Source organism: Palaemon carinicauda, chromosome 35 (genome assembly GCF_036898095.1).
Source record: "Palaemon carinicauda isolate YSFRI2023 chromosome 35, ASM3689809v2, whole genome shotgun sequence".
NCBI lineage: Eukaryota > Metazoa > Arthropoda > Malacostraca > Decapoda > Palaemonidae > Palaemon > Palaemon carinicauda.
In genome coordinates, this window is record NC_090759.1 from 23,051,403 (window position 1) to 23,078,902 (window position 27,500).

The 27,500-nt window shown below is 36.7% G+C and overlaps 1 protein-coding gene across 6 annotated transcripts in view; it reads left to right on the forward strand.

Annotated features, from left to right (window-relative positions):
- The window catches only part of PlexB (plexin B), a 447,139-nt gene that overhangs the window by 395,846 nt on the left and 23,793 nt on the right, over window positions 1-27,500 (forward strand). For all 6 annotated transcript variants that reach the window (XM_068358836.1, XM_068358833.1, XM_068358837.1 and 3 more), the window contains exons 9-14: window positions 2,346-2,618; window positions 2,818-4,033; window positions 4,974-5,116; window positions 17,769-17,902; window positions 18,630-18,831; window positions 19,128-19,274. In XM_068358836.1, the coding sequence (XP_068214937.1) occupies window positions 2,346-2,618; window positions 2,818-4,033; window positions 4,974-5,116; window positions 17,769-17,902; window positions 18,630-18,831; window positions 19,128-19,274 (2,115 nt within the window). The remainder of the gene's footprint in view (window positions 1-2,345; window positions 2,619-2,817; window positions 4,034-4,973; window positions 5,117-17,768; window positions 17,903-18,629; window positions 18,832-19,127; window positions 19,275-27,500) is intronic.

Sequence of the window (27,500 nt, forward strand, 5' to 3'; positions counted from 1 at the left end):
AATGTGTTAATCTGCAAATGATTTTGTTTTCATAAATTATCCCCCCCCCCCCACCAATTAATATAGCTCCGATACCGAAGATTAACACGTTTTGATACAATGGGAACTTATTTTTAAAGAATTTTGAAAGGGTAAGATATCCCTGGAAGGTATTATGATAGGAGCTAACAGCCCTTACACTGTTGTCTTATCTTAACAAAATGTCGTATCCTGTGTTTAATTAAGGAAGGGTAAAGGTCGGCTTTAAATCTTCGTATTTGGCCCTGCCTGTAGGTAAAGAAAATTAAAGAGCTTTTTGACGACAGAACGATTCAAGACGACATTCTCTCTCTCTCTCTCTCTCTCTCTCTCTCTCTCTCTCTCTCTCTCAGTAAAGAAAAATATAGTAAAATGTAACATTTAGAATTGTATGAACAAACCCATCCAGGTTCTCTGAAGTCAGGCCTTTTGAGTGTGTAGATAGGCACGTTACTGCCACTGCTATTGTTGTAAGGGGGTTCTCCATTCGCAATATTGGAGGCCATTCCTATATTCTTACCATCATAATTCCAGTTGTCAAAAGCGCGGGAACAGGGCCAGGTGACAGGAATGCTTTTGGGCTCCTAGTGATGTTGGAATGGATGATGCCGAGAACTCAGAGAGAGAAAAACTAAATTTTTGCCACGTGACCCTTCACTTTCCAAAATCCTTTTTTGTAGTTATTTTTTACTCCTGTACACTCACATTTCAGGCTTAGTGTACGGAATATTAAAATTTGTGGTATTATTTTCCTTTGTGTTCATGAAGAATGTTCATGCTTTTCATATTTATATGTGTTACCATTTAATTGTGTTTTTGACCAACACGTTTTAAGGACTTTGATGTAATTATGATCCTAAAAGGAAAAAGAAAGATTTTTTACTAAAGTGTTTTGATTAGAAGTAATGAATGCATTGATGTTAAAACGTAAAATTATACCATCACCCTTCAATGAAAGAAATTGACATTGGCATTGATATATCTAAAAGCTTCTTTAGTATGGCTGAGTTTTAGTGATGGTGATTGGCACGCTAACTAACAAATTGCCTTGTTTACCTATAGTTAGATAAAGTTTCCTGTGCCAAGGGGAGTGTTTACACAATTCAAGTATTTATGCTTCTAAGCTTAGCATGGCGATTGCTTTTAATGGTGGAGCATTTTATCAAATAGGTTTTTAAGCATTACTAAAGAAATTTGTGTAAAGGAAAAAAAAGCTTTGATTCTTCATTGATGATATATTTTTTATTTATTACAAAATTCATATCCCAAATTATTGAGGAAATAGAGGAGAGAAACGAGACACAAGAACGGGTGTTGCTCTTTAGTGATCGTTATTGTTGTTTTTGTTGGAGGGTGACAGGTCGTACAATAACACACGTGATGTAATGGCTTCGAGGGAAGAGGAGTGGCATATGGGAGGGACAGGAAGAGAGGGAGGATATGTGATGGATGAGCCACGAATGGAGCTGGCGAAAAGTCCCCCCCCCCCCCATTTCCCATAGGTGGAAATGCCCTTTCTTCCCGCGTTAAACTCCATATTTCCCCTTTTTACCATCCCTTTCCACCCTTCCATTTTCATGCTGTCAGGAGCTTGAACGATGTTGATTCCCTAATTATCATCAAGAGATTTTATCTGTCCTTATTCATCTTTTCTACCCGTCTCAGTGTGCTCTCTCCAGTTGTATGTTATTCACTCATTGTTTGATCTCTCTCTCTCTCTCTCTCTCTCTCTCTCTCTCTCTCTCTCTCTCTCTCAGAGCTATGGTCCAAGTTTAAGAATTATGTAGGGGTTTTTCATCCTATCCCTTTGTTCGGAGATCTCGTACACTATTGCTGCTATACGCGTTTGAATATTAATGTGGAAATGACGCACATACGCCTTTGAGAATGTTAAATGAAGACGGTGGAAATTTGGTTATTAATGAGGTGGACGTGGTGTACTCTAGACCATTTTTCCTTTGAAGGGGAGGGGGGATAGCTATTTAGGCTTCCGGCTAATTTTTCTTTTCCACATTCGTTGTCCTTCTCAGACTTTCACCCTGATCAACGATTTGAATAATCTTATATGCTGTGAGATTTCCTATAAGGTCTTTATTTGTAAAATCTGTTACACACTTCGCATCTCAATTTCCATTGGATGCCAAATTTTTATAACTTTTTATTCATTCTTTATTCTTACCATTGTTTAGCCTTAATTTGTTTAACATTTACGAAATTAAATGTTTTCATTGCACTACATTTATTTCTTAATTACCACAGCACACCATGAAAAGAACTATGATAATGTATATCTATTCATTAATGTATTCCTATTTTCTTATGTACAGATTCAGCCACTGGCAGGGCCCCTAGAAGGAGGCACTTTGGTCACCATAGAAGGTAGTAATTTGGGTCTGAAGGAAGAGGACGTCAGGAACAACGTATACATTGGCGATGTCCCTTGCCACGTCCATGATTACCAGGTGTCTGTCAGAATCACCTGCCGAACTAGTCCTGCTCCTTTGCGGCACGGTGTTCCTATGTCTGCTGACCTTCAGTTCCCTGTCGTTGTTACAACGCCCGCTGGAACCACCCAGTCCACAGTGAAATTTACTTATACGGTAAGTACACGCCCGCTCTCTCTCTCTCTCTCTCTCTCTCTCTCTCTCTCTCTCTCTCTCTCTCTCTCTCTCTCTCTCCCTTATTTTTTATACTTTTAGTTGCTTAGTTATATGTACTCTCCATCATTTTCATCCTTTTTTATTATGAAGTGTAACTTTAAAATTAACCAGTAACCATAACCTTTTTTTTTCTCCCCAGAACGTAACCGTAACAGGCGTGGATCCCCCACGTGGTCCTGTGTCTGGCGGCACTGTGCTGTCCATCAGCGGCCGCTTCTTGAATGTGGGATCCCATGTATCTGCCGCCTTAGACGGCCTCCCTTGCATCGTCAACAAGACGCAGTCTTCGTCTCATCGTCTGGTATGCGTCACTTCAAGAGGCTCCGATGTCGCTATCGACGGAGTTATTAAAGAGAGTGGAGAAGTTCCAAGCAAAGTTCGGACGTTGACCGTGTCTGTTGATGGTGCTCATCGGACACTGGCGTCACCATTTACTTTTACACCAGATCCCAGAGTTCTTGAACTGAAACCACTGAGGAGCCCCTGGGGCGGAGGCCGATTGATTACCGTCCATGGCACGTACCTCGATGCCATTCAAGCCCCGAAAATTACCGTCTTGCTTTACGATCGCGTTCTGAATTCTTCTTCATGCCACGTCTTGAGCCCTGATCAGATGGAATGTCCGTCACCACCACTTGATCGAGATACACTCCTGGCAATACTGGAGTCCCACGATGAATCATCACGTCGACGTAGGCGACGAAGTCGCAGCAGAAGATCGCACAAGTCACAGAGATCCCCTAGACGACGAGATCACGACGGTGACGAAGTTGTGGTGGACGTTGGGTTCGTCATGGATGGCGTCACGTCTGTACTGCATCTTCGTAAACACTTCCCCAGTGTTCGATCACGATTGACCTACGTCACGAATCCTCTGTATTACACCTTCCCCCACGGCGTCAAGCTGTACAAAGGGGACACACTCGTCATTGAAGGAGAGCATATCAACGACGCATCGGACGAGAGTGACGTTCGTGTGACCATAGGGAAAGCCATCTGCAATGTTACGTCGCTGGCGGCCACGCAGCTGGTATGCACGCCTCCCGAAGGCCAACCAGATGCTACTGACGAAAGAGGTGTTGCCACAAACGAACGTCTCCCGTTGGTAGTTGTGCATGTGGGCAAGTATTTGCGCTTCCCATTGGGTGTGTTGCGTTACGAAAGGCATCGTAGGTTCCCGCTGACCCCTGAGGGCATTGCTGGATTGGCGGGCGGTGCTCTTTTCTTGGTGCTGGCTTCCTTTGTCGTTCTGGCTGTGTACCGAAGGAAATCATCGCAGGCAGAGAGGGTTTACAAGCTCATGCAGTTGCAAATGGATAGCCTTGAAAGCCATGTACGAACGGAATGTAAACAAGGTAAGAACATTGCTAACTTTTTTTGCTAATGATGTTAATGATATAGTATGAGCTGGTTAATGCTTGAAACATTATTGATGATTCAAAACATAATATTAAAAACATATTTTACGATTCCCCAATACTAAGCTAGTGTTTGGATTTTGATTTTTCTTTACGTAATGTAAGCAGAGTTGTCTGCAGCTGACGTGTTCCTTTCGTACATAAAACTTGTAAAGATTTTCCCCTTTAAAATGCTTAGTATATTTTGATTAAAGCGTAAATATACAAGGATGATTTAGCCATGTGTGTCCTCAAATAAAAGGAAATTCTTTCGTCTTCTCTCGAATTAATGTGGCGTTAACGCCTCTTTTTTTTCTTTTTTTTCTTTTTTTTTTCTTTTCATTATCCCTGATGTATTCGTCCTCAAGTGCTGCTTCTTGTATCCCTAAGTGTTTTGGTTGAAGCACATAAAAGTTTTCTTTTACCTCTTTGATTGATGACTAGTTAGACTCAAACATGTTTGGTGGCCAAATGAGGTATTGGGAGAGAGGCTTTAGAGCCCTACTGAAATCGCGTGTTGTTGACCATTATTGGGTAATTGATTTTTAATGCTGAAGATTTACCTTCTCTCTAATGTGACGTTCTTTACTGAATTTTTAAATTGTTATTTTATGATGAAGCTTAAATACGTATAATGGAAATCATGGAAGAAAATAACTCTGATGACGGACAGTTTTTAGATGGACTTAGTTTCTTAAGCAAGTGGATGTTTTTATGTAAATTTAATGCATCGCCAAAAAAAAAAAAAAAATTGGGAGAGCGTTTTAAATTTTCAAACGTTTATTCAATGTCAGTGGTCAGCTTTGGTACTAATTTATGTAATTTGTTTTGTAAGTTCGTACTCCCTTATATGGTTATTACTTATTATTTATCTATATTTTTCAAATTTCTTTTGCAGCCTTTGCCGAACTGCAGACGGACATGACCGACCTTACAGCTGATCTGGAGTCCTCTGGAATACCTACCTTAGACCATCGAAGTTACGTTATGAAGGTATTCTTTCCTGGAGTGGCCGATCATCCTATACTGAACGATCCAAAGGTAAGGATCAATTAAATGAATTTATGATGGGGGGGGGGGGGGATAATCCAATTCACCTTACTCCTTAGGCCCTTCACTTAGTTAATCATGACGTAGAGGAGAGTGGGTTATTTAAAAGAATAATAGAATGAAAAGTTGTTTTGAAAAAAGTGGAATGTTTCGGTTTGAAACACTTGAAAAGAGATGGTTTTGGCAACTTGCAGAAATGGAAATGCCCTAAGCGATAATCAAATGTATTTTTCGTTCGGTTAGAAACGCAGAAAGGAAAAGATAATCGAAAACATTACGTTACAGCCAGTATCGGGTGGAAATTCAATTAAGTGAATACAATTTGCATGAATAAATAAATTTGCAACGTAAAAGATGAAAGGGCCACGGCGATACCATGGCAGTGAACTGAATGCAAAATTGATCACGAAAATTACAACTGGAGACTCGCGTAATCAGATAAGGAGAATGAATAGCGCGTGAATGAGTTTGGTAAATAATGTTAATTTGTCTTCGCGATTTTTGCTGATTATCTTCCATTATTATTAATGAGGTCGTTAATCTCTTTGTACGAGGGGTCATGCAACGGTTTAATGCCCCTGCATTTGCGGTGCACTTACAGTTCAGAACAGAGCTTTTCGTTACGCAAATAGCTTTTGTTTATGATGTTGATGATATTCCTTTTGTTGTTATTACAACTTTGTCTAATTGAAAGTCTAAAATCAAAGTGATTAATGAATTTACGTAAACACCAGTACTTTATTTTATCATGAAAACCATTAGAATACTTAACCTTGAAGACTAGTAATATTGTCAACCTGCAGCTATCTGCACAGGAATATGAATTAGAAAAACTTTCGGAATAAGAGGTTTTATGTTTATTGATATATTACAACATTCTGAGCTATGAGATTACCCATTTTTAGAATAAAGGTCGCGATGTAATATCTCTAAAGTTCACGTACGAATGAATATTGTTGTCTTAATACCAACGAGTGTTCGCATATATGGAATTTAACCTGAATCTTTTTGCATGGTGTTTTGAATCAATGAAAATTAACAAGTCCTTTAATGACGTATGCCATCTCCCTCCCCCTTCCCCAGAAAAGGTCAAAGACTGGAGTGTTATTGGTTGAATCTGTAGTGCCTAATTGGGTGACCGTAATACGGGTGGGCGTATTGGTTTAATGGCAGATTTAATGAATAGTCAGGCCCTTCTTCTGGTGGGAATCCGGAGATTAAGCTGTAGGCGCGTAATTCGTAATTAATTTTTGTACGAGAAAGGGTACGCGGAGGCCAGTGAAATGAGGGCAGAAGACACTCCATCTTGACTTGTGCAAACACTCATTAGGCAAATCCCCTTTCTCTGTTACCCGACCTCCTGTTTTCACAAACTTCCTTATTACTTCCTGCTGTACCTTTCCCCCAAACTTTCTTTCTCATTCTGTTCCATGGTATTGATATTTGGTATCTTCAGACTTCCCTTTCCACGTTGTCTATAGTGTCCCAGGGATAGAGGGTGCCAATAAATCAGATACCGTGAGAGCATCCTTTCAGTTTCTAAAAGAAATTCCTAACTAGTATCTTCAGCATCAATTTTCTTACACCTATTTTACTTAATGTATCGGTTTGGGTCTCTCTCTCTCTCTCTCTCTCTCTCTCTCTCTCTCTCTCTCTCTCTCTCTCTCTCTTTGTGCCTTGTTCTAAACCCAAACTAGAAGTAGATGAGAGTATAGAGTGAGTCATCGAGGTCTGATTTTGATAAGGAAGACCACTAGTGCAATCAAGGAGGCTATAGACGCTGAGCGTTCTTTGGTGATGGGATTTTGTGGGGGTTGAGCGAGTTTTGCATCAATATCCGTTCCAAGGGTTATCCCTGAGGGGCATCTGTGTGCACATAAGAGAGAGGGAGAGTGTCCCAGGTGGGTGTTTTATTTTTTCCTTTTAATTGGACCGGCGTGAAGCAAGAGACCTTTTCACATCTTCAATAAGGCTTGATTAGCAGCCTCTTTAAGAGCGTCGTAGGCCTCATCAAGTTTAACCCTTTTTAGCAAAGATTCGAGGGAAAGAGCACAGAGAGGCTGTCGCCATCATTTGGTGATATTAATGTCTCCCCTACGGATTGCATCAATTAGTGACCATATGATGTTATTGGTAAAATACAGAATGCTAAAAGAAAATTAATTAATCTTTAAACACAGATGATACTTGAAGTTACTTAGTAATTATTGCTTAGTCAATGTAATTGATTTTTTTTTTATCATTACTTTGAGAACTGTTATTAGTTTTTCATTCAATTCTAGTTATTGTTTAGATGGCTGTGATATAACTTATAGCTTCCCTTTTTGTATTCTTTTTATATTGACGCATCTTTTAGCTTTCTGGTATCCCATTCTCGCCATTGATTCAATTCGTAATAACTGATCGAGGTGACACTCAATAAGCTGACGCTCTGTAGACTTTCAGGTCAAATTCCTACCATGTTCCTTTTTCCCCAACCGCCTGATAAAGCCACCTACCGCAGCAGTATCTCTTATCTTGCAAGGCCCCCCTCCACTCTCTGGTGGGGTAAGGAGTGCTGCTGTTGTGTTGGTAATGGTGGTGTAGCCCCAACTATGAATCTCTCTGCGGGTAGGGGTTATCCCCTAAGAAGGGTGGCCAATAAAATATATATACTAGACGAGGCAAGATAAGGCGACAACCACTATACCAATTTGGTCGCAGTTTACTGCGAAGCTTAGGGGCCGCTGAAGACGCGAATAACTTAGCAAAATCCCTGTATGGAGTGGTGAATATACTTTGTCAAGAGGAATTTTGGAAAATACAACGTACCTTAAAGGAAACGGTAGACTTATTGAAAGGACAAGGAATTTGTATAATGATTTGAAAGGACATGGGAAAATATAATTATATAATTATGAGGAATAGTGCCAAGGCTCCAAATGTCTGTAAAAGTTATAAAAGGTGCGTGACAAACTAGGACATACTTGTTAAAAAATAAATTTTCATAACTTTAAAATAATACATTATTTTTTTACATAGCTACAAAAGGAAAAAAATGTGTAAGCAGACAAAAAAAAAAAAAGTTACTTGTTGGCCACAAACATTTCTTGTCCACCCTGATCCTTCCTAAGGTGGGTAGAGAGATGTGGTCACTAGGACATGAAGTGACATTTAGACCTCTTAAGGTTTTTGAAATGGCTGTAATTTTTTAACGATTGAGGGAGTATGTTAATTATATGCTGTTTTAACACACTCATATATATATATATATATATATATATATATATATATATATACATATATATATATATACATATATATATATGTATAAATTTCTAAATTTGTTGTAAATAAAATTTTTATTTTTGACAGGAAATTAACCTGATAATAATATTGGATGTATTATTATGCATCTTATGCCTATTCATGGTTAGAATATAACGTGGGATTTTGAAATTGTGCTTTACATAGCCTATTGCTTAAAATATCGCAATGATCTTTGTAACACACTTTCGTAAGAAGTGTAGTCTCAGATAGTTATTTTAGCCGTTGATCCGACTTTTTACATTATGTAAGTAAAAGTCATAAATTATAAGAAATCAGGGTAAGTAGGTTTATGAAATAATCATCCACAGAATAAGTAGCGAGATAACATCGCTCTTGTGGTAAAAGTTATCCCGATTGACATCTTTGATATGACAAAGAAAAAAAAAAGACATACTTGGGGATTTGAATTTGGGGGGGAGAGACACGGACACAATGCCAGAGGGGATTGAATACATCTACTATTAATCTGATCCAAATTTTATGTTCCACTTAGCGTATTAAAAGCCTCTTTCGAAGGGGCGATAATGATACCCTAGAGAGCTATGTGATCGACAGAATATCCCTGTTACGCTTGCTTTTCTTCTTTTTTTTTCTTTTTTAGGAGGAAAAGTTTCTCTGTTTAGTAAAAAGTTTCTCTGTTTTCGTTAAGAATATCTCTCTCTCTCTCTCTCTCTCTCTCTCTCTCTCTCTCTCTCTCTCTCTCTCTCTCTCTCTCTCTCTCTCTCTCTCTCTCAACGTGGTAACGCCAGTAAATAAATCAGTGCGCGTTGAATGTACTGTCTCCATTTATGCAGTAGTTAATAACCCCATTCGCCATTTAATTCTTTTTAAGTAACCATGAAGGGTAAGCCCTCCCCCCCTCTCATATTCTAAACGCGTGTCTTTAGTACGTCACTTCGGGAGACATGCCCCTAGAATAGAAGGCTCCCTCTCCCCAGATTTTACCCTCCATTGAGTAACCCATCGCTCTTGACACGCGCCCCCTCTCCTTGGGTTATTATATTGTAGTTATTACGGTAGTCCTTTGTTCTTAGGTTATTGCGGCTGTAATGCTGTCGTTCCTCAGTAGTCGGGGGCCAAGGTGCTATTTTCATCAGGTCCCTAAAGTAATTAGATGTATTTATGCTTTTACAGGATGTCATGGTTATTGTTTTCCTTGTTTATTTTTAATCTTGCATGTTCTTTAAATAGGACTTGGAACTCTTTTGGTAGCTTAAGGATTTGATAATTTCTTAAACGAATTCAAATTCCTAAAAGGATTTTAAGGTTCTGATTTATCTTATTCCATACAGAATTTTGTTTACATTCAGTAGTTGGATATTCTAATTGTGTTGGGTGTCTCTCAATGAAATTGTAATGGAATTATGGTAGGACTCTGAAAGTGTGCTTTGTTTGAAAATGAGTATTTTTCTATTTTCAGTTTTTTAAACCTATAACTGAAAGGTCATATGACCGAGCTAAAATATTTGGAAGTCTGTTACATTGTTTGAAGTAATGCTTTCTTTAAACAATAAAAAAAAAAATTTCGTTTTACTAATATGCTGCTAATTATCACGGTCATATGAAACTAAATGATTAAATATATCGTTGAATCATTGTTTATTTCATTTGAGTGTTTTTAAGTTTTAATTTAATGTGACAAGTTGAACGATGTCTAAAGACCAATAAATCTAGAAGAATTTGACACAGTTTCAAATATCACTTCGGTAAAGTTGAATGTAACCAGAAAGAGATTTCAAACCGAGCTTAGTTCTTGATATGCAAACGTCGTCTGTGTTGGAATGAATTGTCTTGTAGTTAGATGTAAGCCTTCTCATACTGTATTATTGGCGTTAGAATTTTCGCATGTTATTAATGGCTTTTACATGACAGAGTCACACCTGGTGGTGTGTCTGTGCCGTTTTGATGACCTCTTCAAGTGCCATTTATAACTGCTCCAGACAAGCGATCGGGGTGACATCTGGCCTGCAGATGGGGCTATTCCCAAGGGTTGAAGGGATCGTTCTGGGCGTTGTTTATGGTCCTCCTTGATATTTCGAAGGGGCGATTCCATATCTCACTACAGGGTGGGAAAGAGACGTTGCAATTAGCTCTCGGGCTCCATTTCGAGTTTTATCTGTCGGGCATGAGATAAAAGGACTGGAAGTAAAGTTTTCATTTTTTATAGCGAGAAAATAGACTGCCTGTTTCCTGCATATGTTTGTGACTTGATCTTTATGTATGTTTCGAATTTTGTCATTTTGAAGGTTTACCACAGAAATGAGCAATTGAATATTTATTATGAGTATATTTACAAAAATGTGACCTCATTGTAGCTAATAACATCTCGGCCAGCACGAATTATCGAAAACCATTGTATACGACAAAAAATAAACCAAATAAGAATGTGAAGACAGCGCCTACTTATATTGTGGATGACGATGCTATCTAGGGGTGTTTTACCTGCTCCCTAGTTTTGGACACTTACATCTCAGCAGGAGAACTGTCGTGAGGACTTGGGTGATGAAACACCCACTCAGGGATTCCTGGGGGTCCAGCTAGATTGTATTTATTGCACTCGGATGTTCCATAGGTACTATACCCTAATTGGAGATGCCAACCCCCCCCCCTCCTCGCATATCTCCTAGAAAGTTTTTGGTCTCCAGAGTAAGAAAATATTTTTTTTTTTTCATTGTATTCGTAAGCATTGTTAAAATTACACGAAGGAAAAGATTTGGGTCAATGCTAATGGGTAACATACAAAGAGAAAGACGTATATATTTTTTCCCTCCACATTCTTGATATCGGATTTTGTCTTTAGAGAATATTGCAGATGGTTTATGTAGGAAGAGTGAGAGGAAGCAATAATTTTATTTTATGGGTTTCGCCGAGAAGGAAGGAGCTTGCGACGGAGAATGGCCCCCTGCGCTTTCGGTCTTAGCCTCAATTTACGACGGAAAGTCGGCGGCGCGCTCTCTACTATGTTTTTGCTAATTGTCAGGCAGCGTTCTAGTCTGTGCTTTTCTTGGCTAATCTCCATTTGCGATGTCCTGTTGCACTCGTGCATGATGTGTACTCGTGTGTATGACTGTATCCTTTTTTTTTTTTGGGGGGGGGGGGTAATTTTGTATAGAATTTCGTGTCCTTGAACATTGTCGGGAATTTATTTGTACGTTCATCCTAGATAAGGTGTATATAGGAAGGAAGGTTAAATAAATGATCTAAACGAATATGTAAGTTATGATAACTATACTCTTCATTATAAGGATAATTTGTCAGGTCATTCCTAGTTAATACAGTTATGACCAATATATATATATATATATATATATATATATATATATATATATATATATATATATATATATATATATATATATCCATCCCAGTCACAAATTTCCGTAATGTCCTGAATGGGTATTTTATACTATATTCGGGCTCGGTCCTTTCGGTGAAACTTCCTCGCTTTTGTCGCCGACGGCAGTATATCCTGGTGGTCCTAAATAACAAAGCAGTTACTCTTTTAGCGTTTTAAAACGTTAATGTATCTTTCTTGTTTTCGCTGAATCGGCCCATTTTGCAGTTGTTCGGATTCCAGATATATGGGACGATTTTTCCTCGTTATCTCGAGAATTTTTCCTTAACTGGGATTAAATTTAGAGTCTGCATTAGCTTTATTGTAGCAATTAGTCATTGTTAATCTTCGGAATATACTGGGTCTTTCTATGGCTGTCATGAAAATTTTAAGTCTATAACGTAAGTCTGGCAGTGTGGTATTTCTTGATATTGGGAGAATGTTGGTTTTGTTTGTTATATATAATTTTCTTTTTTATTACTGGACATTTTTTTTGTCTGAGGAGTATGATTTAGTTGTGAATGGAATACAAATATAGCAACTAGAAAATTGTGTTTTCTACACTTTGGAGATAAGATCTTACTTTATTTTGAAGAAAATACTATTAAAATTGAACACTCCATAAAAAGTATTGAAATGGGGTATTTCATTTTTGTAGTTTAAAGAAGCTACTGTTCGGTTTTACAACGGGATCATTTTTTGAATTTTGCTTTGAAACTTTCAAGCGGTGATCTCACACTGGGTCGCCTCGCTAAAAGCAGACTTTGCATTGATAGCACACATCCGTTAAATGTCCAATGCAACGAATAGGCGTGTTATGTTAGCAAGCACAATTGCTAATGACTACGGGTTTCGTGGTGAAGTTGTCAATGAGTTACGCTTGGTATGTACTTAGACCGACTCCCTCTGTAAATTTGCCTTTCGCTCATTACTGTTTTGTGAGTAAAGATCCAACGTTAATTTATTATTTCGAACGTATTATGTGCTTGGTGATATTTATAGCGATGCACTCATGTACTATTTGCAGTGAAGTTGAATATTTATGGGTCTGTGTGAAATATTCCTCACGGCGTAAATATACGACGAAGGGTAACCTGACCTTCTCTCATATCTCGAAACTTATCGGACAAACTGCTCTTCACCTCCCAAATATTCTAAGCCGTAGAACGTGCCCTTTTGATGTTCGTAATGGAAAAAGAATGCCACAGTGTCTTGTTTCAACGTATTCCAAACTTTTGTGTACTCTCTCTCTCTCTCTCTCTCTCTCTCTCTCTCTCTCTCTCTCTCTCTCTCTCTCTCTCTCCTGCGCGTGTCTTCAAGATCGGCAAAGTCCTTGGAATTCACGGTTTTGGGGATAATCTTCGTTTATGTCTTCGCACTTGTAATGCGACACCTTATGATAATATTTGGGTTAGCTCTGCCCCATGTGTTAATCCAACTCTCACTGTAAAGAATAATCCTGAAATGGGTCTACTTTTTTTTCCATCATTCTCCTTGGTTGTCTCAGCCAGGTCGCCTGTCTAGAATTACCTCACTACCTCCGTACTTTCCTTAAAATAGTCGTTTCTGTTTTTTCGAGGATTTCTTGAATGTCCAGTTATTTCGAGATCTCTTGGGGGTCGGGTGGTGTTGTATGTCTACCATAGCATTAGATTTAAAACTCTGAAACAAAGTTTCTTCTTGAGTTTCACTTTGATTTCCATGCACTTATTTTATATGAATTAAAATGCCATTGATCTGCGAAAATGTGTTATGAATTGATCTTGATATGGATGACTGAATGATTTCAGCATTTATTTGTGCATCAACGTTTTAGAACGTGAGAGAAGAGGTATTGGTATTGCAATTCTGTGTATGTACTTGATATTTGTTATACTTAATTGATCCTTTTTGTTTTGTCAAGTCAAATACCACCCTGATGCTAGTTTTTTTTTTTTTTTTCAATTTCATTTATTAATGTAATTATCTACTTTGACTTTAGTTTAACGTACTCTGTATCAATTATTTTTTTTTACATGGCAATTCTTTGTAGTAATAAGTGTATACGAATTAAGCGATCTTAAGACATGATTTTGATAATAATCAGATAGTAGTTGTACGGAAAACTCTACATGTTTTATTACCTTTTATAACCCTTTCGAAATGGTCACGTGCATCTTATGAATTTGTTTGATTGACTCCTCAAGGATTTTTACCAGATCGGGGGTGTTAGTGATGTCATTGTAAACCACGCAGTATTACCTCTTAGCAGCATTCCTTCAGCTCTTGCTATATATCCATTTACTTTACCCCTGTTCTTGCTTCTTTTATTCCATTTTATTGTCCAAAATCCTGTTAACTTTTACCTCATAGTTTAAACTATAGGGTTTAACGTTAGGTGCACTTGTGCGCTGAATGACCTCATAAGTTCGCACCAGGCTGTTTAGCCTAAATTCATAAATCCAGTCCATTCCTATATAACCCAAATCTAATAAATCCAATTCAAAATATTTTAAACAGAAATACTGTTGCGAGTTGCATCTGGTTATCCGCCGTTTCTTGTAGTAAAGAAAGTAGTAGATAACAGAAAGGGTTTATTCATAATATTGAGTACAAGATATTTAAATAACTAATTAGAATCAATTTGGGATGTAAATCTTATGTCCCCTTTAAGAAGTGTTATAGCCTAAGATTTTGTTAAGTTTGCAAAATTGGAATAGGTAGGTAAGACTAAGTCATAAAAGATAGAGCTTGACTAAGAAAATACTTTAGTTTAGTAAACTATTGTCAGAAATGCCTCATTTGACCTGCACAAGCACGTTGTCTTTCGTTGCCATTATTATCAATAATGTTAACAATTTGACCCTGTGCAGATCAAATTAGACTTTTTATGGAATAATTTACTGAGTGAAAGTTGCTCATAGAGTCAAGTTCTCTCATATAATACTAGTCTAACCTCTTTATCCAAGTTTTGAAAAATTAACAAAACCTTAGGCTTCAACATTTACCACCCGGGGGGAGGGGTGATATTAAGAAATGGCCTCCCAGTTAAAAAGGTGTGTTATTAGTCAATTATATTCATTATTATGAATAAACTTTTCAGCTCTCCTGACTAATGGAGAGAGAATTCCAAGCGTTAGTTTTTGTATGCTCCTCATAGGGATTCATAAATAAATTTATCTCTTACTTCAACCTCCACTTTCCAATCCTTGTTAGTCGTTTACTTTACCTTCCTCGTATTTTGCTCCTTAACTTTTGACTTTTACTATAAAGTACAGCCGAGGTTTCTCCCTATTCCATTTCAGCGCAGAATGGCCTTTCCGGCCCCAACGAAGCCGCATGTCCCAAATTATAAACAAATCTTTGGACTGAAAATGGTGTATATAAATGGAAGTGTGTTACATACAAGAGTTTCTTCACTTTTAAACTAGGTAATTTGTTGCTTTAAACTGGTCGCTATCGCTTTGACTTAATTACATTACCACGGAAGATATTGCAGGGATTTTCTGCAGGAACGCCGTATAATTGGTTTTAAAGAATGGCATTAACTGCTCTTTGGAAATTTTAAAAGCTAATAGCTTTAATGGTCTAAATGGAGGTTTTATCCAGAGTAATAGCTACGTAAGTGCATTTATATCTTGTACCATTTTGTTGCAGTAATGTTATCCGTTGGTAAAACAGTAATGTATTAATTAATAGAGTTGAGTGTAGTGGCCGCAGTGATGGGAATTTATTTTTTTGGGGAGAGAGAGAGAGAGAGAGAGAGAGAGAGAGAGAGAGAGAGAGAGAGAGAGAGAGAGAGAGAGAGAGCATAGGCATTTTATAGTAGCCTCTTCCCCTCCCTCCATCCATCCTCCTACTCCCTCTTTCCTGTCCCTTTTAAAACCCCCTCCAGGAGTGTCGTTAACAGTATTGTGGGAGTGTGTCACGCTGTCACGGCGATGATGGATCACTGGTAAGGCTCCACACACAACAGCAATCTCTCTCTCTCTCTCTCTCTCTCTCTCTCTCTCTCTCTCTCCAACGGCCACTCACATCATTACTATCGAAAGATTTTTATTATTATCCTTTGTTTGGCTTGATCTGGTTTTTAATGCAATTGAATTAATTTCTCGTTGTTATTACGTTATTTCTTGCTTCGTTGTGAAACCCTTTGCCTTTCTTTTCAAAGTAATTCGTCCGGAATAATTTTTGTTATTCTTTTGTCGTCATTTTGTTACTGCCGGGAAAGTATGTTGAATATCCTTTTTTTTTTCTATTTTATAGAAATTATTCCTGTAAGTATTTTATTGCATAAAAATCATTTTGCGTTATGCTAGTATCGTCATCATCATCATCCATATCATTATCATACCACATTACTTCCAAAACACAGACGACGATATTTGTTTCCCAATAGCACTCAGGTGATACCTTAATGCAGGGAAAAACATTATCCTTATTATCATCTCATATCCCTCGCATCAAAGGTAAATCTGTCTCATCCTTCTGCGTATTCTTTCTCCGGATGTCTGCGGCTTTTCTGCAGATTGTGAGCTATTCCTGTACATTGTCGTCTCTAATCACGTTCATTTCAACGTGTATTACGCACGCCAGTCCTAAGTTCTTGTTGCAAATGAGGCCCGTTTATTGATAATGCCTGTGAAGTGGTGGTCTTCGCTCAAATTTTGTTGCAAGGTGAGCTTGGGAATATATCTGGAATGAGAATTCGCTCTCTCTCTCTCTCTCTCTCTCTCTCTCTCTCTCTCTCTCGTTCGCAGCGATGGGAAACACTATTTGCAAACTGATGGATGTCCCGTCGATTCTATAATCGGACAACGTAGGATGATATGATAAGCTTAGTTCGTACAATACACTATGTTTCTGTCGACTTAAATCAGTAGGGATTTAGGTACCTAGTTGTTAGTCGACTGTTGTGTCGCAGTGGGGTTGAGGAGAGGCTAAAAAAGTTATTGCCACTTTGAAATCTTAGGGTTTCCATGAGGCAATGTATAACACCATTCATAAGACGCGGTGTATATATATATATATATATATATAATGTATAAATATGTGTGTATATATATATATATATAAATATATGTATAAATGTGTGTATATATATATATATATGTGTGTGTGTGTGTGTGTATATATATATATATATATATATATATATATATATATATATATATATATATATATATCTACACACACAGTAGTGGACAAATGTTCTCTACGAAACATTTCATGCAATCGTTAATCATAGAGTTCTATCATCTTGAAGCTTTGTGTTTGCGACTGTTTCACATTCCTTTACATTCTCTCTCTCTCTCTCTCTCTCTCTCTCTCTCTCTCTCTCTGGCATCCAGCTTAATTTCATTACAGTCTCATAATCCCTTCCTTCATTCATTTTTATCCATCCAGTGAGAACCTGTTTCTTTTAAACAATTTTTGAGGAGAGTATTGTATTAAATTGCCTGGGGCTTAGCGCTAAGTGTAATGATAATCCTGGATTTAGGGAGACTTGTGAGGAAAAAAATTATTCGTATTTTACTTGCAGCGTGTTTATTCTTAAATTTTTTATAACTGTATTTGTGTTTTTAATGTTACTGTTATTTGTAAAGTAGAATTATTGTCTGCCAGTATATGACCTTTTATGAGTTCTGGTTGATTATATAATTGTTTTATGGAAAGTCTGTTTAGCTATTAATTGGATTATAAATGCATAATGTGGTAAATGTAATTTTCATGGTACACTTGGTACAAAGGAATTTGTTGGTTTTATTTGTAATTTGTGAAGGGAGATATGAAATGGATCTGTATATAAGACATCTAACAAGGAAATTAAAATTTGAAATCCATAATATGGGATGTAAGTACTTGAAATTTTTATTGAGAGACTACAAACTAACAATTTCTATAACTGCATCTTCGTTGTAACTCAGCATTCGTCATCATAGACTCCTGCCAGTGGTAAAGTTAATATTCAAATTTATTTTAATTCTATGTTAATCATGCAATTATTCACATTCATTGCAGGGTCGATCTCACGGTGCGAGAACGAACTATGACGTGGCCATGTTGCAGTTCGAACAGCTGATAGGAAACAAACATTTCCTATTATCTTTCATCGATACCCTCGAATCACAGAAGTCTTTCAACATACGAGACAAGTGAGTACCAGTATTTGTTTCATATTTATATCCATAGAATAAAGATATGTCAAGGCAATATCTTCTCTGGAGTTAGATTTTTATGTTGTAGTAATTCTCAAGCATAAAGAATTTCCCACATCAAATAAAGTGATGTGGTGATATTCAAATGTAGAAATTGATAAAACTTATAAGAGACACTGTAATGTTCATGCGTAAAGCAGACTGCATGCGTACATAATGTACAAAACAGTACAGGAAATAAAACGTAGTTTACTGTATCTGCAACATCCTATCTTCTCTCTTGTGGACATCCAATGGAACCGCCTTGTCAGTTATATTGTTGAAGGTGTGATTTATTTTGTGCCTCCGTATTGTTAGGATATTTAGCGGCAATCTTCTTTTCATCGGTCCCCCCAGTATACGAATGTAGAACCTGTTAACTCTAATGGGAAATATCCTCTAACCGGCTTTGATTTTCGGACTGAAAAGGATACGGTTTTGACATTGGCATGTTGCAGCCATATAGCCAATAGGAAGAGATTTTCAGACCCATACATGACCGCACACAGCAGTTTGCATTTGGCGACTGATATTGTTTCTTTGTTTTGGAGCTATAGTCTTTTAGTGGAATACAGTTCACTATTTCTATAAAGGAAAGTTATGGCAGTTAGAAATATTTATACTATTACTAGTGACAATAATATCAACAATATTGCTCATGAAAATTGTATTAAATATTTTTCAGAGTAAATGTAGCATCTTTACTAACCGTTCTCCTAATGGGCCGAATGGAATACTTAACGGAAGTATTAAGATGTCTCATGTTGCGATTGGTGTCAGCGGCAGCTGCAACCAAACATCCGCAGCTGATGCTTAGAAGAACGGAGAGCGTCGTGGAGAAAATGCTAACCAATTGGATGGCTCTTTGCATGTATGGTTATCTGAAGGTAGGCTTCTTAAACTTAATTGTTCTCTGTTTGTAAAATGCAATGATGAGGTTTGATGGTTTTCCGGTACAGTGCTTCAGAAGATTATCCATTTACTTTTTTTTTTCTTTTTTTTTTTCTTCTTGAGCAGTTATCTTAAGGGCCTCTCTTACACGTCTTAAAGTCATTATGTGTTGCTTAAATATCAAGAACTGAAAGCTTTTGCTGGAAAGAAATCTGGTGTGAATTTTATGACCCCAGTCAAGCAATGACGATAAGGGTTATTAGGCGAAGTTTTAAAGGTTTCTCTCCCCAAGGGTGATGCGGGAACGGCCCTCTTCTTGCTGTACAAGGCCATCAAGCACCAGGTGGAGAAGGGACCCGTTGATGCAGTCACCCACGACGCCAGGTACTCCCTTTCCGAGGAGCGACTCCTACGGGAGCAGGTCGACTTCAATCCTGTCGTGAGTATTGGAAAATAGAACGTTGATTGGAATGTAGGATTAAATTGAGCCCTTGTTATTGGATGAACGTGAATCAGTTTATTTTTATTTTTTTAATTTAAACTATTCAAATGGATTTCTTTTTAACTTAGTTAAAAAAAAAGGATTCTGTCATTCTAACGTTAAAAAAAAAGGATTTTGTCATTCTAACGCCTTACATTATGATGGTTCATATGTATGATATAAATAGTAGGATTTTATTTAATTAATGTGATTAGTTATGTATTGATTTAGGATAACAACTGCATAGTTTAGAAAAATTTATGAGAAAAATAGCTTTAAATACACTCTTGGTGCTTGTGGGCGCTTGTGGGCGGTGCTTATGGTCAAATGACCGGTGGGCGTTGCTTACTATGTTAGGTCGGTCTCACTTATACACGTCCTAGCTTCTGCTGCTGAGCTTTTCCATTTTTATTTCCATTTGGTTTTGCTCCCATTCTAGCGGGAATGCATTTTAATGTTGCTTGGTTTTTTATTAGTTTGAGTCTGAGATTCGCAAAAAGGTTAATTGAAACCTTTTTTTTTATACTTGACCAGAACACACTAATAGTTGAAGTTCATTAGTATATGAAGGGAAATCTGGAGTCCTTCTTGTATTAATTTAACGATTTTAAACGGATATTTTATTTTGTAAGGTGTTGATTTTGTTTTAGGGAATATGATGTAAAATTGGATTTTACTACAAATTGTTACCAGTATGTAATACTAGAAATATAGATTTTCACTACCATTTTAAAGTTTCTAATATAGGAAGAATAACCCCTTGAGAGGTAGAAAAAAACTTGCAAATGGGTTATGGTTGAATTTTACTTTTGCTTGTGCAATACACGCAGCCATCGTCAGGGCAATTGGGAAACAGACTGACTATGCTGTTGGCGTAGAAGAATTGTAATTTCCACGCCGTTAGCTTTAGGATTTGCGAAGGTGAAAATTGATGAGAGAGAGAGAGAGAGAGAGAGAGAGAGAGAGAGAGAGAGAGAGAGGTTTGAATATGATCGCTTTTAAATCAGTTTTGTTGCGGTCTGTAATCTTTTCCCCGGGCATTGTTTGCGTTAGGTGGGGGGAGAGGGAAAAGTCTGAGGGTGGAAAATAATTACTGTTTGGAAGCGTGGACACAGATTCGTTGGGGAGAGGGGATGTAACTATTAAAGGTACAATGTTGGTACAACTAAAATCAAAATCTTAGATTTTTAATGCATTGTTGGTGCGACCCATACAAGAAGTAAAGTTGAAAAATCTAGGGGAAATTTTATGTTGTGGTTTCGAAATACTAAAAATTACTGTTAATTCATTCCTAGCAAAACTCTTAGTAATGATTTTCGATTAGAAACATCTCATTGTTTATCGGATGAATGCACACGAGAATCATTGCACTGACTAAGTTGTTTCAGTTTCGTTTACGAAACTTTGCTCTGTAGTTCACTGGAATTTGTCTAAAGTTTGTATTTGGGAAATTTATGATAGCAGGAAATTTTGATTAATTTGTTCGGAATTCAGCGTATTCTTTATGTGTAATATAGAATTGATTTATTACTCAAATATTTTCAGACATGTTTGATTTTTATTTAACTTTAACGTTACGATATATTTGCTGCTTAGATTGTATTTTTTTTTTCATTTTAACTTATTTTTTTATAATTGAAATAACTAATTGAGTTGTTAGATATTTTTGGATTTGGAGGGATTTCTTATTCATTGGAGAGAGAGAGAGAGAGAGAGAGAGAGAGAGAGAGAGAGAGGAGAACGAAAATGTTCTTTCTAGGAGAGAGAGAGAGAGAGATGGATGACAAGGAACGATAATTTTTTGTAATAGAAATAACTAATTGGGTTATTAGATATTTTTTTGCATTTGGAGGGATTTATAATTCATGTGAGAGAGAGAGAGAGAGAGAGGAGAGAGAGGAGAGAGAGAGAGAGAGAATCAACTAAACTACAGATATGAAAAGGAACGAACTTGTGTTTCTGCAATCTACGAAATGGAGTCTTGAATTTGGAACCAAGGGAGCTAGCTGTGGGGTTTGGGAGTTGGCGAGGAAATAGTAAATATAATGGGGTTGGGGTGAGGGTAGAATAGCTTTAATCTGAGGAGTGCCTTCGGCATTGTGTTTTGGGTGAGGTTGAATAGAATGGAGATTCGAGGTGGTAAATGGCTTTCATTACTCTGGAGACGTTACCTGTGCACATGAGATTATGGAAGAATTGGAGAAAAAAATGAAGTACAGAAAACTGATTTAGAGATCAAAAGAAAACCTTGGCGATTTAATTGTAATATATCAATCGTTATTAGGGATAGATTGATATTTAAAAAAATGTAGCATGAAATTAGTAATGTAGATTACTGACTTTTATATATTAAATACTTGTTTTTTTTTATTGTGATTAGAGTTTGCAAGAAAAGTCGTAGTTTTGTTTCCTTGTTCGCACGTTATAATTTTTACACCGAAATAGATTTAACTAGCTATCAGCATTTTAATTGTTGCTGAATATTTGTATATATAGGGTAATTTAACTATGCACATGAAGGTAGTTGTTTCCCATATCAGAATTCTCATCTGTGCTAGTGATGGGTTCTGAAGAAGATAAATTTATAATTACTTAGCGGAAATTCCTCATTAAATCAAGAATCATTATTGGAGATTCTCTCTCTCTCTCTCTCTCTCTCTCTCTCTCTCTCTCTTTTCTCTCTCTCTCTCTCTCTCTCTTTTCTCTCTCTTCTCTCTCTTTCTCTCTCTCCTCTCCTCCTCTCCCTCTCTCTCTCTCTCTCTCATATTTTATGACCATATTTTATCCAGTTTTTTACCCTCGAACTTTTCCCAGTGAAGCTCTAAACGTTGAAATCCATAAGTGGTGTCTTCTAGACTTGATTTAACGTGAGTATTTTAATTGCTGTGGACGCCAGTGATTACTCCCAACAATAAACTATACGGTTTTGCTTCCAGGTCCTTTGGTGTAATCTTAACATGGCCGTAAACGACACCCCTTTTTCTCTGGGCTGTAAATTTAACGCAAGACATACTCTCATAAATTTGGTTATTTAATATGTCAGAGTTAATTAGATAAATACTCGGTTATAGAATTATAACTGTATTTAGTCTTTCACTCCCTGTAAATTCTGATTCAATTTGCGTTAGAAAGCTTGGGAGGTATTATAAAATACTGCGTATCTTCGATCCTATTGCCTAATTTCACTGGTACTAAAGTTCGGGGTATTTTATACTATGTATTTCGAAGGACTTATGACAAGAAAAATACCATGAATGGAAAATGACTCAAGTTAAAGTGAAGTTATAGATATTTGGGAATTTTTTTACTTGAAGAATTCTAGGAGTTGCGGTTAGATGTTGAAGAATTACCTTATTAAATTGATTGCAAACAAATATTTTTTTTTATGACATTTCCAGGATATAAGACAATTATCTTTGTTCATTTTATTTGAAAGAATATTTTACAAAAAGAAGTTGTTTTTACAGGTATGTAAGAAAGGAAGGTAATTTTAAGAATAATTTTAAAGCAATTTATCCCTTACAATTTATTCACAGATGTAGTAAAGCTTGTGATTTATGTGTTTTATGGATGAATTTAGACTATCTTAGAAATGACCCTCGCACCTACTCAATCTTCATCACAAAGAAAAATCATTCCATTTTTTTTCTCTCCTTGTGATATTCTTGCCTTTTTCGATTGCATTATTATTATTATTATTATTAGCATTAGCTAAGCTACAACCTTAGTTGGAAAAGCAGGGAAATAGCCCAGTAAGGCAAGGGAATGAGGAAAACTTATATGATAGTGTGCTTGAGTGTACCCTCAAGCACAAGTTCTATAATCCAAGACAGTAGGCCATCATAGTACAGAGGCTATGGCGCTACCCAAGACTAGAGAACAAAGGTTTGATTATGGAGTGTCTTTCTCCTAGAAGAGCTGCTTACAATAGCTAAAGGGTCTCTTCTACCCTTACCAAGTGGAAACTAGTCATTTTACAATTACAGTGTTGTACTTGACCCCTGAAGTTTCGGGTTGTGCTATTGAGAGATTTTAATAGAAATTCCCATGATGTAGTTAATCTCATTTTGATATTTACATAATGGCTTTAGCCTATTTCTTTCACATTTGTTTCAGTTCTTTTTGTTCTTTCATGAACACGGCTACACCTAAGGGGTAGCATCTTCCCTCCCTAACCTCGATATTCTCCGTATATGACCAACTTGTTATTACTCCTCAGTTTAATGAGATACAAAACGAAAGAGACGCATATGCCTTCAGCAACAATTTGTATCGTGTGATGCTCCGGGATCTGCGGCAATGTCTTGCCTGCTCTTGCAAACGCCCATGCATAATGCATTGCAGCCTGGAGGATAGTTTACCCTTACATTGTAGGTAATTTAATAGTCATTACAGATTTAAGGCTTTAATTCAACTTGTGTGGGGATAGTTGTTTGATTCAGAAGGAAAGAGATTCAATCTGAAAGAAAATATATATTGTTTAAATGCATAATTCGAGGCAGTATTTCTTCTTTCCATTTTACCTCGAATGATAGGTGAGCAGAAAAGAGAGAGAGAGAGAGAGAGAGAGAGAGAGAGAGAGAGAGAGAGAGAGAGATTGCTGCGCTTCATAATATTCTTTTTTTAAGATTCAAAATAGCCCTGGCTGATTGGATGGAAATGGTCCATATGAGTTTCAGCGGGCTTAGAAGAAAAATAATTGAATGTTATGGTTATTTTCTCCATTTCCGTAAGATATTATAGCGATAGAAATAAATGGGCCATGTGAGTCTCTCTCTCTCTCTCTCTCTCTCTCTCTCTCTCTCTCTGTTTTCAGTCTGTGTGCGTTTGCGGAGGGATAAGGCGTGACTTTAGTTTTCATTAGGGGGCTCCATTTTCACCATTACCTTTGGGATTAATGGAGAAATCTACGTCGAATAACAGTGAGAAGAGAATGGATATCTCTCCCTTATTTGGAACTCCAGTTTACTTGCCTTTGGGTGACGTATTTTTTCCCTGTGGCGTCTGTGAATTTTTGTGGAAATGATAAATGGCCGTGGGACGCCTTCTCCTTTTGTTAGATCTCCTCATTCCACTTCTGAATGTTTGCTGCCGAGCTCTTGATGGTATATTTTTTATTTTTTTATTCGGAAGTATTTGCAGTGAGGTGATTTGAGTTTATGTAAAAGACTTTTTTTTATAAAAGAGTTTGCAATGCCGATATAAGAATGTACTGGATTCTCTCTCTCTCTCTCTCTCTCTCTCTCTCTCTCTCTCTCTCTCTCTCATTTATTATATATATATAATATATATATATATATAATATATATATCAATAAACCAATTATTATATATATACCAGCCATTATCAGAGCTTAGAGAGATTACATTCACTACGTTCTGCGCATAACATTTTGAACTGTTGGAAACAATTTTCTTATTGTAAAATTAAAGTAGCATTTTATCTCTCGATGTAGGTCATCTCACATTAACACCGTCATCTAAGGTAATGGAACTTGGGTATTCTAAAAGATTTTTAGATCAGCTGATTAGTCACAGGCATTCAAGTCATGAATTAACAATTTCAAAGGAAAAAGCGTGTTCTTGCCCTTTGTGATGACCCTTTGAAGGCTTTTATGATTTTTTAAAGGCTTTCTTCTAGGAAATCGACATACTGTATAAACAATGGGTGAGAGGGTGAGTGAAGGGTTGTGCTTCATACTTATTTGCCGAGAGGAATGCAAAAAGTGCCGGAGGTTGAAATGCTGGTTAGAGGCCTGATGATATTAGAAATCGTCTTATTTTAAGGAAGAAGGAGGTGGGAAAGAAAACTGCACATGCGAGAGGGGGTTGATGGCCGAGAGGTGGATGCTTAAAAGACGTGACTGAAGCTGCCTATTCATACCAAAGTTCGTGGAACGAGCAAATAACAATACGTAAACAGAGAAAATTTCCAGCCCACAGCAACACAATTTATGACCCTTTTACTCAAATATGCTTCATTATGCTGCTATTATTTTTCAACCAAGAGCGTCTTATGCACTTCCACCATTCTTTTTACCTTAAAAATAGAGGTGTGGAAAGAGACTGTTGTGTACAGGGTGCTCTTTAGTGAACTATATATTTCGTTTTACATGGCTAAAGAGTTTTAAATCTTCTCCATTATACCTTAAAATTCTTTGAAATAACAACTGTTGTAATAAATTAGTGTGCTATTGTTGATTATGTCCAAAAATTATGTAACTTCCGCCAATTTTGATAAAATTGTCGACCAAGGATTAGTTGCGTTTTATTTCAGAATATCTGTTAACAAATACATGTATAATTATATGGCGTTTTGAGTTAAAGCAACAGGTTTAACTTTTATAGTATTTTCCCGTATATATTTTTAAATCGAGAATTTCTGTCTCTCTCTCTCTCTCTCTCTCTCTCTCTCTCTCTCTCTCTCTCTAAGTATGAGAAAATTACGTACTCTTAGCAATCTAAATTTATGGTAAATGGAAAAGGTGTTATTTGTGTTCTTGCATTTAATTTGATGAGATCGTCTCGTCTCGCAAAGCAAAACATTCTGGCTACTTTAATTTCAGCGCACGAAACAATTGATTAGCCTGCAATGATATATTAATTTAGGAAGTGTGTGTGGTTCTAATTTGTACGGTGCATAATATCTTCGTTGCAAGCGTAATCATAATAGTAATGATGATGATAATAATGGTAATAATAATAATGATAATTTATTATTATAATTATTATTATTATTATTATTATTATTATTATTATTATTATTATTATTGCCACGGTTTAGGATAGTACTTCTTACTTGACATAGTACTTCGTTTAGCGAGAATTATCCTTAATCATTTTTATTTAGTATGATAGAAAGAATGAATACTAAGTCGTAAAGACTATAATGTAAAGTATTTACAAAATGCATTTAAAAAAAAAATCGGGTTTTCATAAGTATGAATTTTTTTCCCACATCTTTCGTATATTTGTGTGATAATTCAAAGAATGTTAAGTCTTTTAATGTGTCGACTTCATAATTTTGTGAAATTTCCACATAAAAGAGAACTTATAATTATTTGCCTTTATTATTGGAGACTTTTAGCTGTATATCCGAACGTGTGGGTTATTTCTTATGGTTGTTTTCTAAGCCACTGGACTGTGAAAGCCCTTGTTGATACAACTGGACTCCCACACCCTTTGCGCTAACAGTTTTGAGTCTGACATTAGGATGAATTATTATTATTATTATTATTATTACTATTATTATAATAGCAAAATAGGTTTTTACATACCAAGATAGTATTATGATGATCACATACCATGATAGTATTATGAGGATCATCATAGTGAAATTGCAAATGTAAGGATATCTTTACCGTGACGTTTACTTTTGCAAGAGTTTTTGTTGTCGTTATTGCATTCTACAATCCCATATTTATAGAAAAAAAATTACTATTTACTTTCCAACAGTATAATGCTCTACTTTCCAACCAATGAGCTGTCTTCATGCTTTTCTTTGTCTAGAAATCGGACTGAACTTTTTATGGTTCTTTTGATTTATGTATTGCAATTGAGACTTATGGGTCTTTGTTACTTCCAGTTGCGCCTCGATTCACCGATGTTTGTAGAGTTACAATTTTTCAAATGTTTCAATATTGAACCACGATATTGGCTAGAAATGAAACGGAGAAATTATTTGTAGCCAGCACTATGTCATTTGATTTTTGCACATCGTTTAGAAAATTTCATTTTTCTTTTTCATCTAAGGCCTCTAGTGTATTCGTTTCTTCTTTTCTGTTTCACCGTTATTTTTCTCTCCACTTTCTCTTTACCTATCAGCGACCAGTCTCCTTAATATCATCAATAATGGGTAGTCGGGAAAGGAGGTTTCTCATACGGGTATTGACTTCGTTATGAAAAATGACGACTTGTGAGAAATTGCGAGTCGTTTTTCAGATAGGTCGTGGCAGGCCAAGTCGATAGGAGAGAGAGAGAGAGAGAGAGAGAGAGAGAGAGAGAGAGAGAGAGAGAGAGAGAGAGTTCGGGGCTATACGAGAGGGACTAGCAAAGCGTGGTGGGTGAAAGAATTAGATGCATTCTCTTTACTTAATCTAATTGTCATAAAATTTCCTTCTTATTGGTGTATCATATGTATCATAGGAGGTTTCTTGTGTATGCTATTGTGCCTTAAATGGTGTTT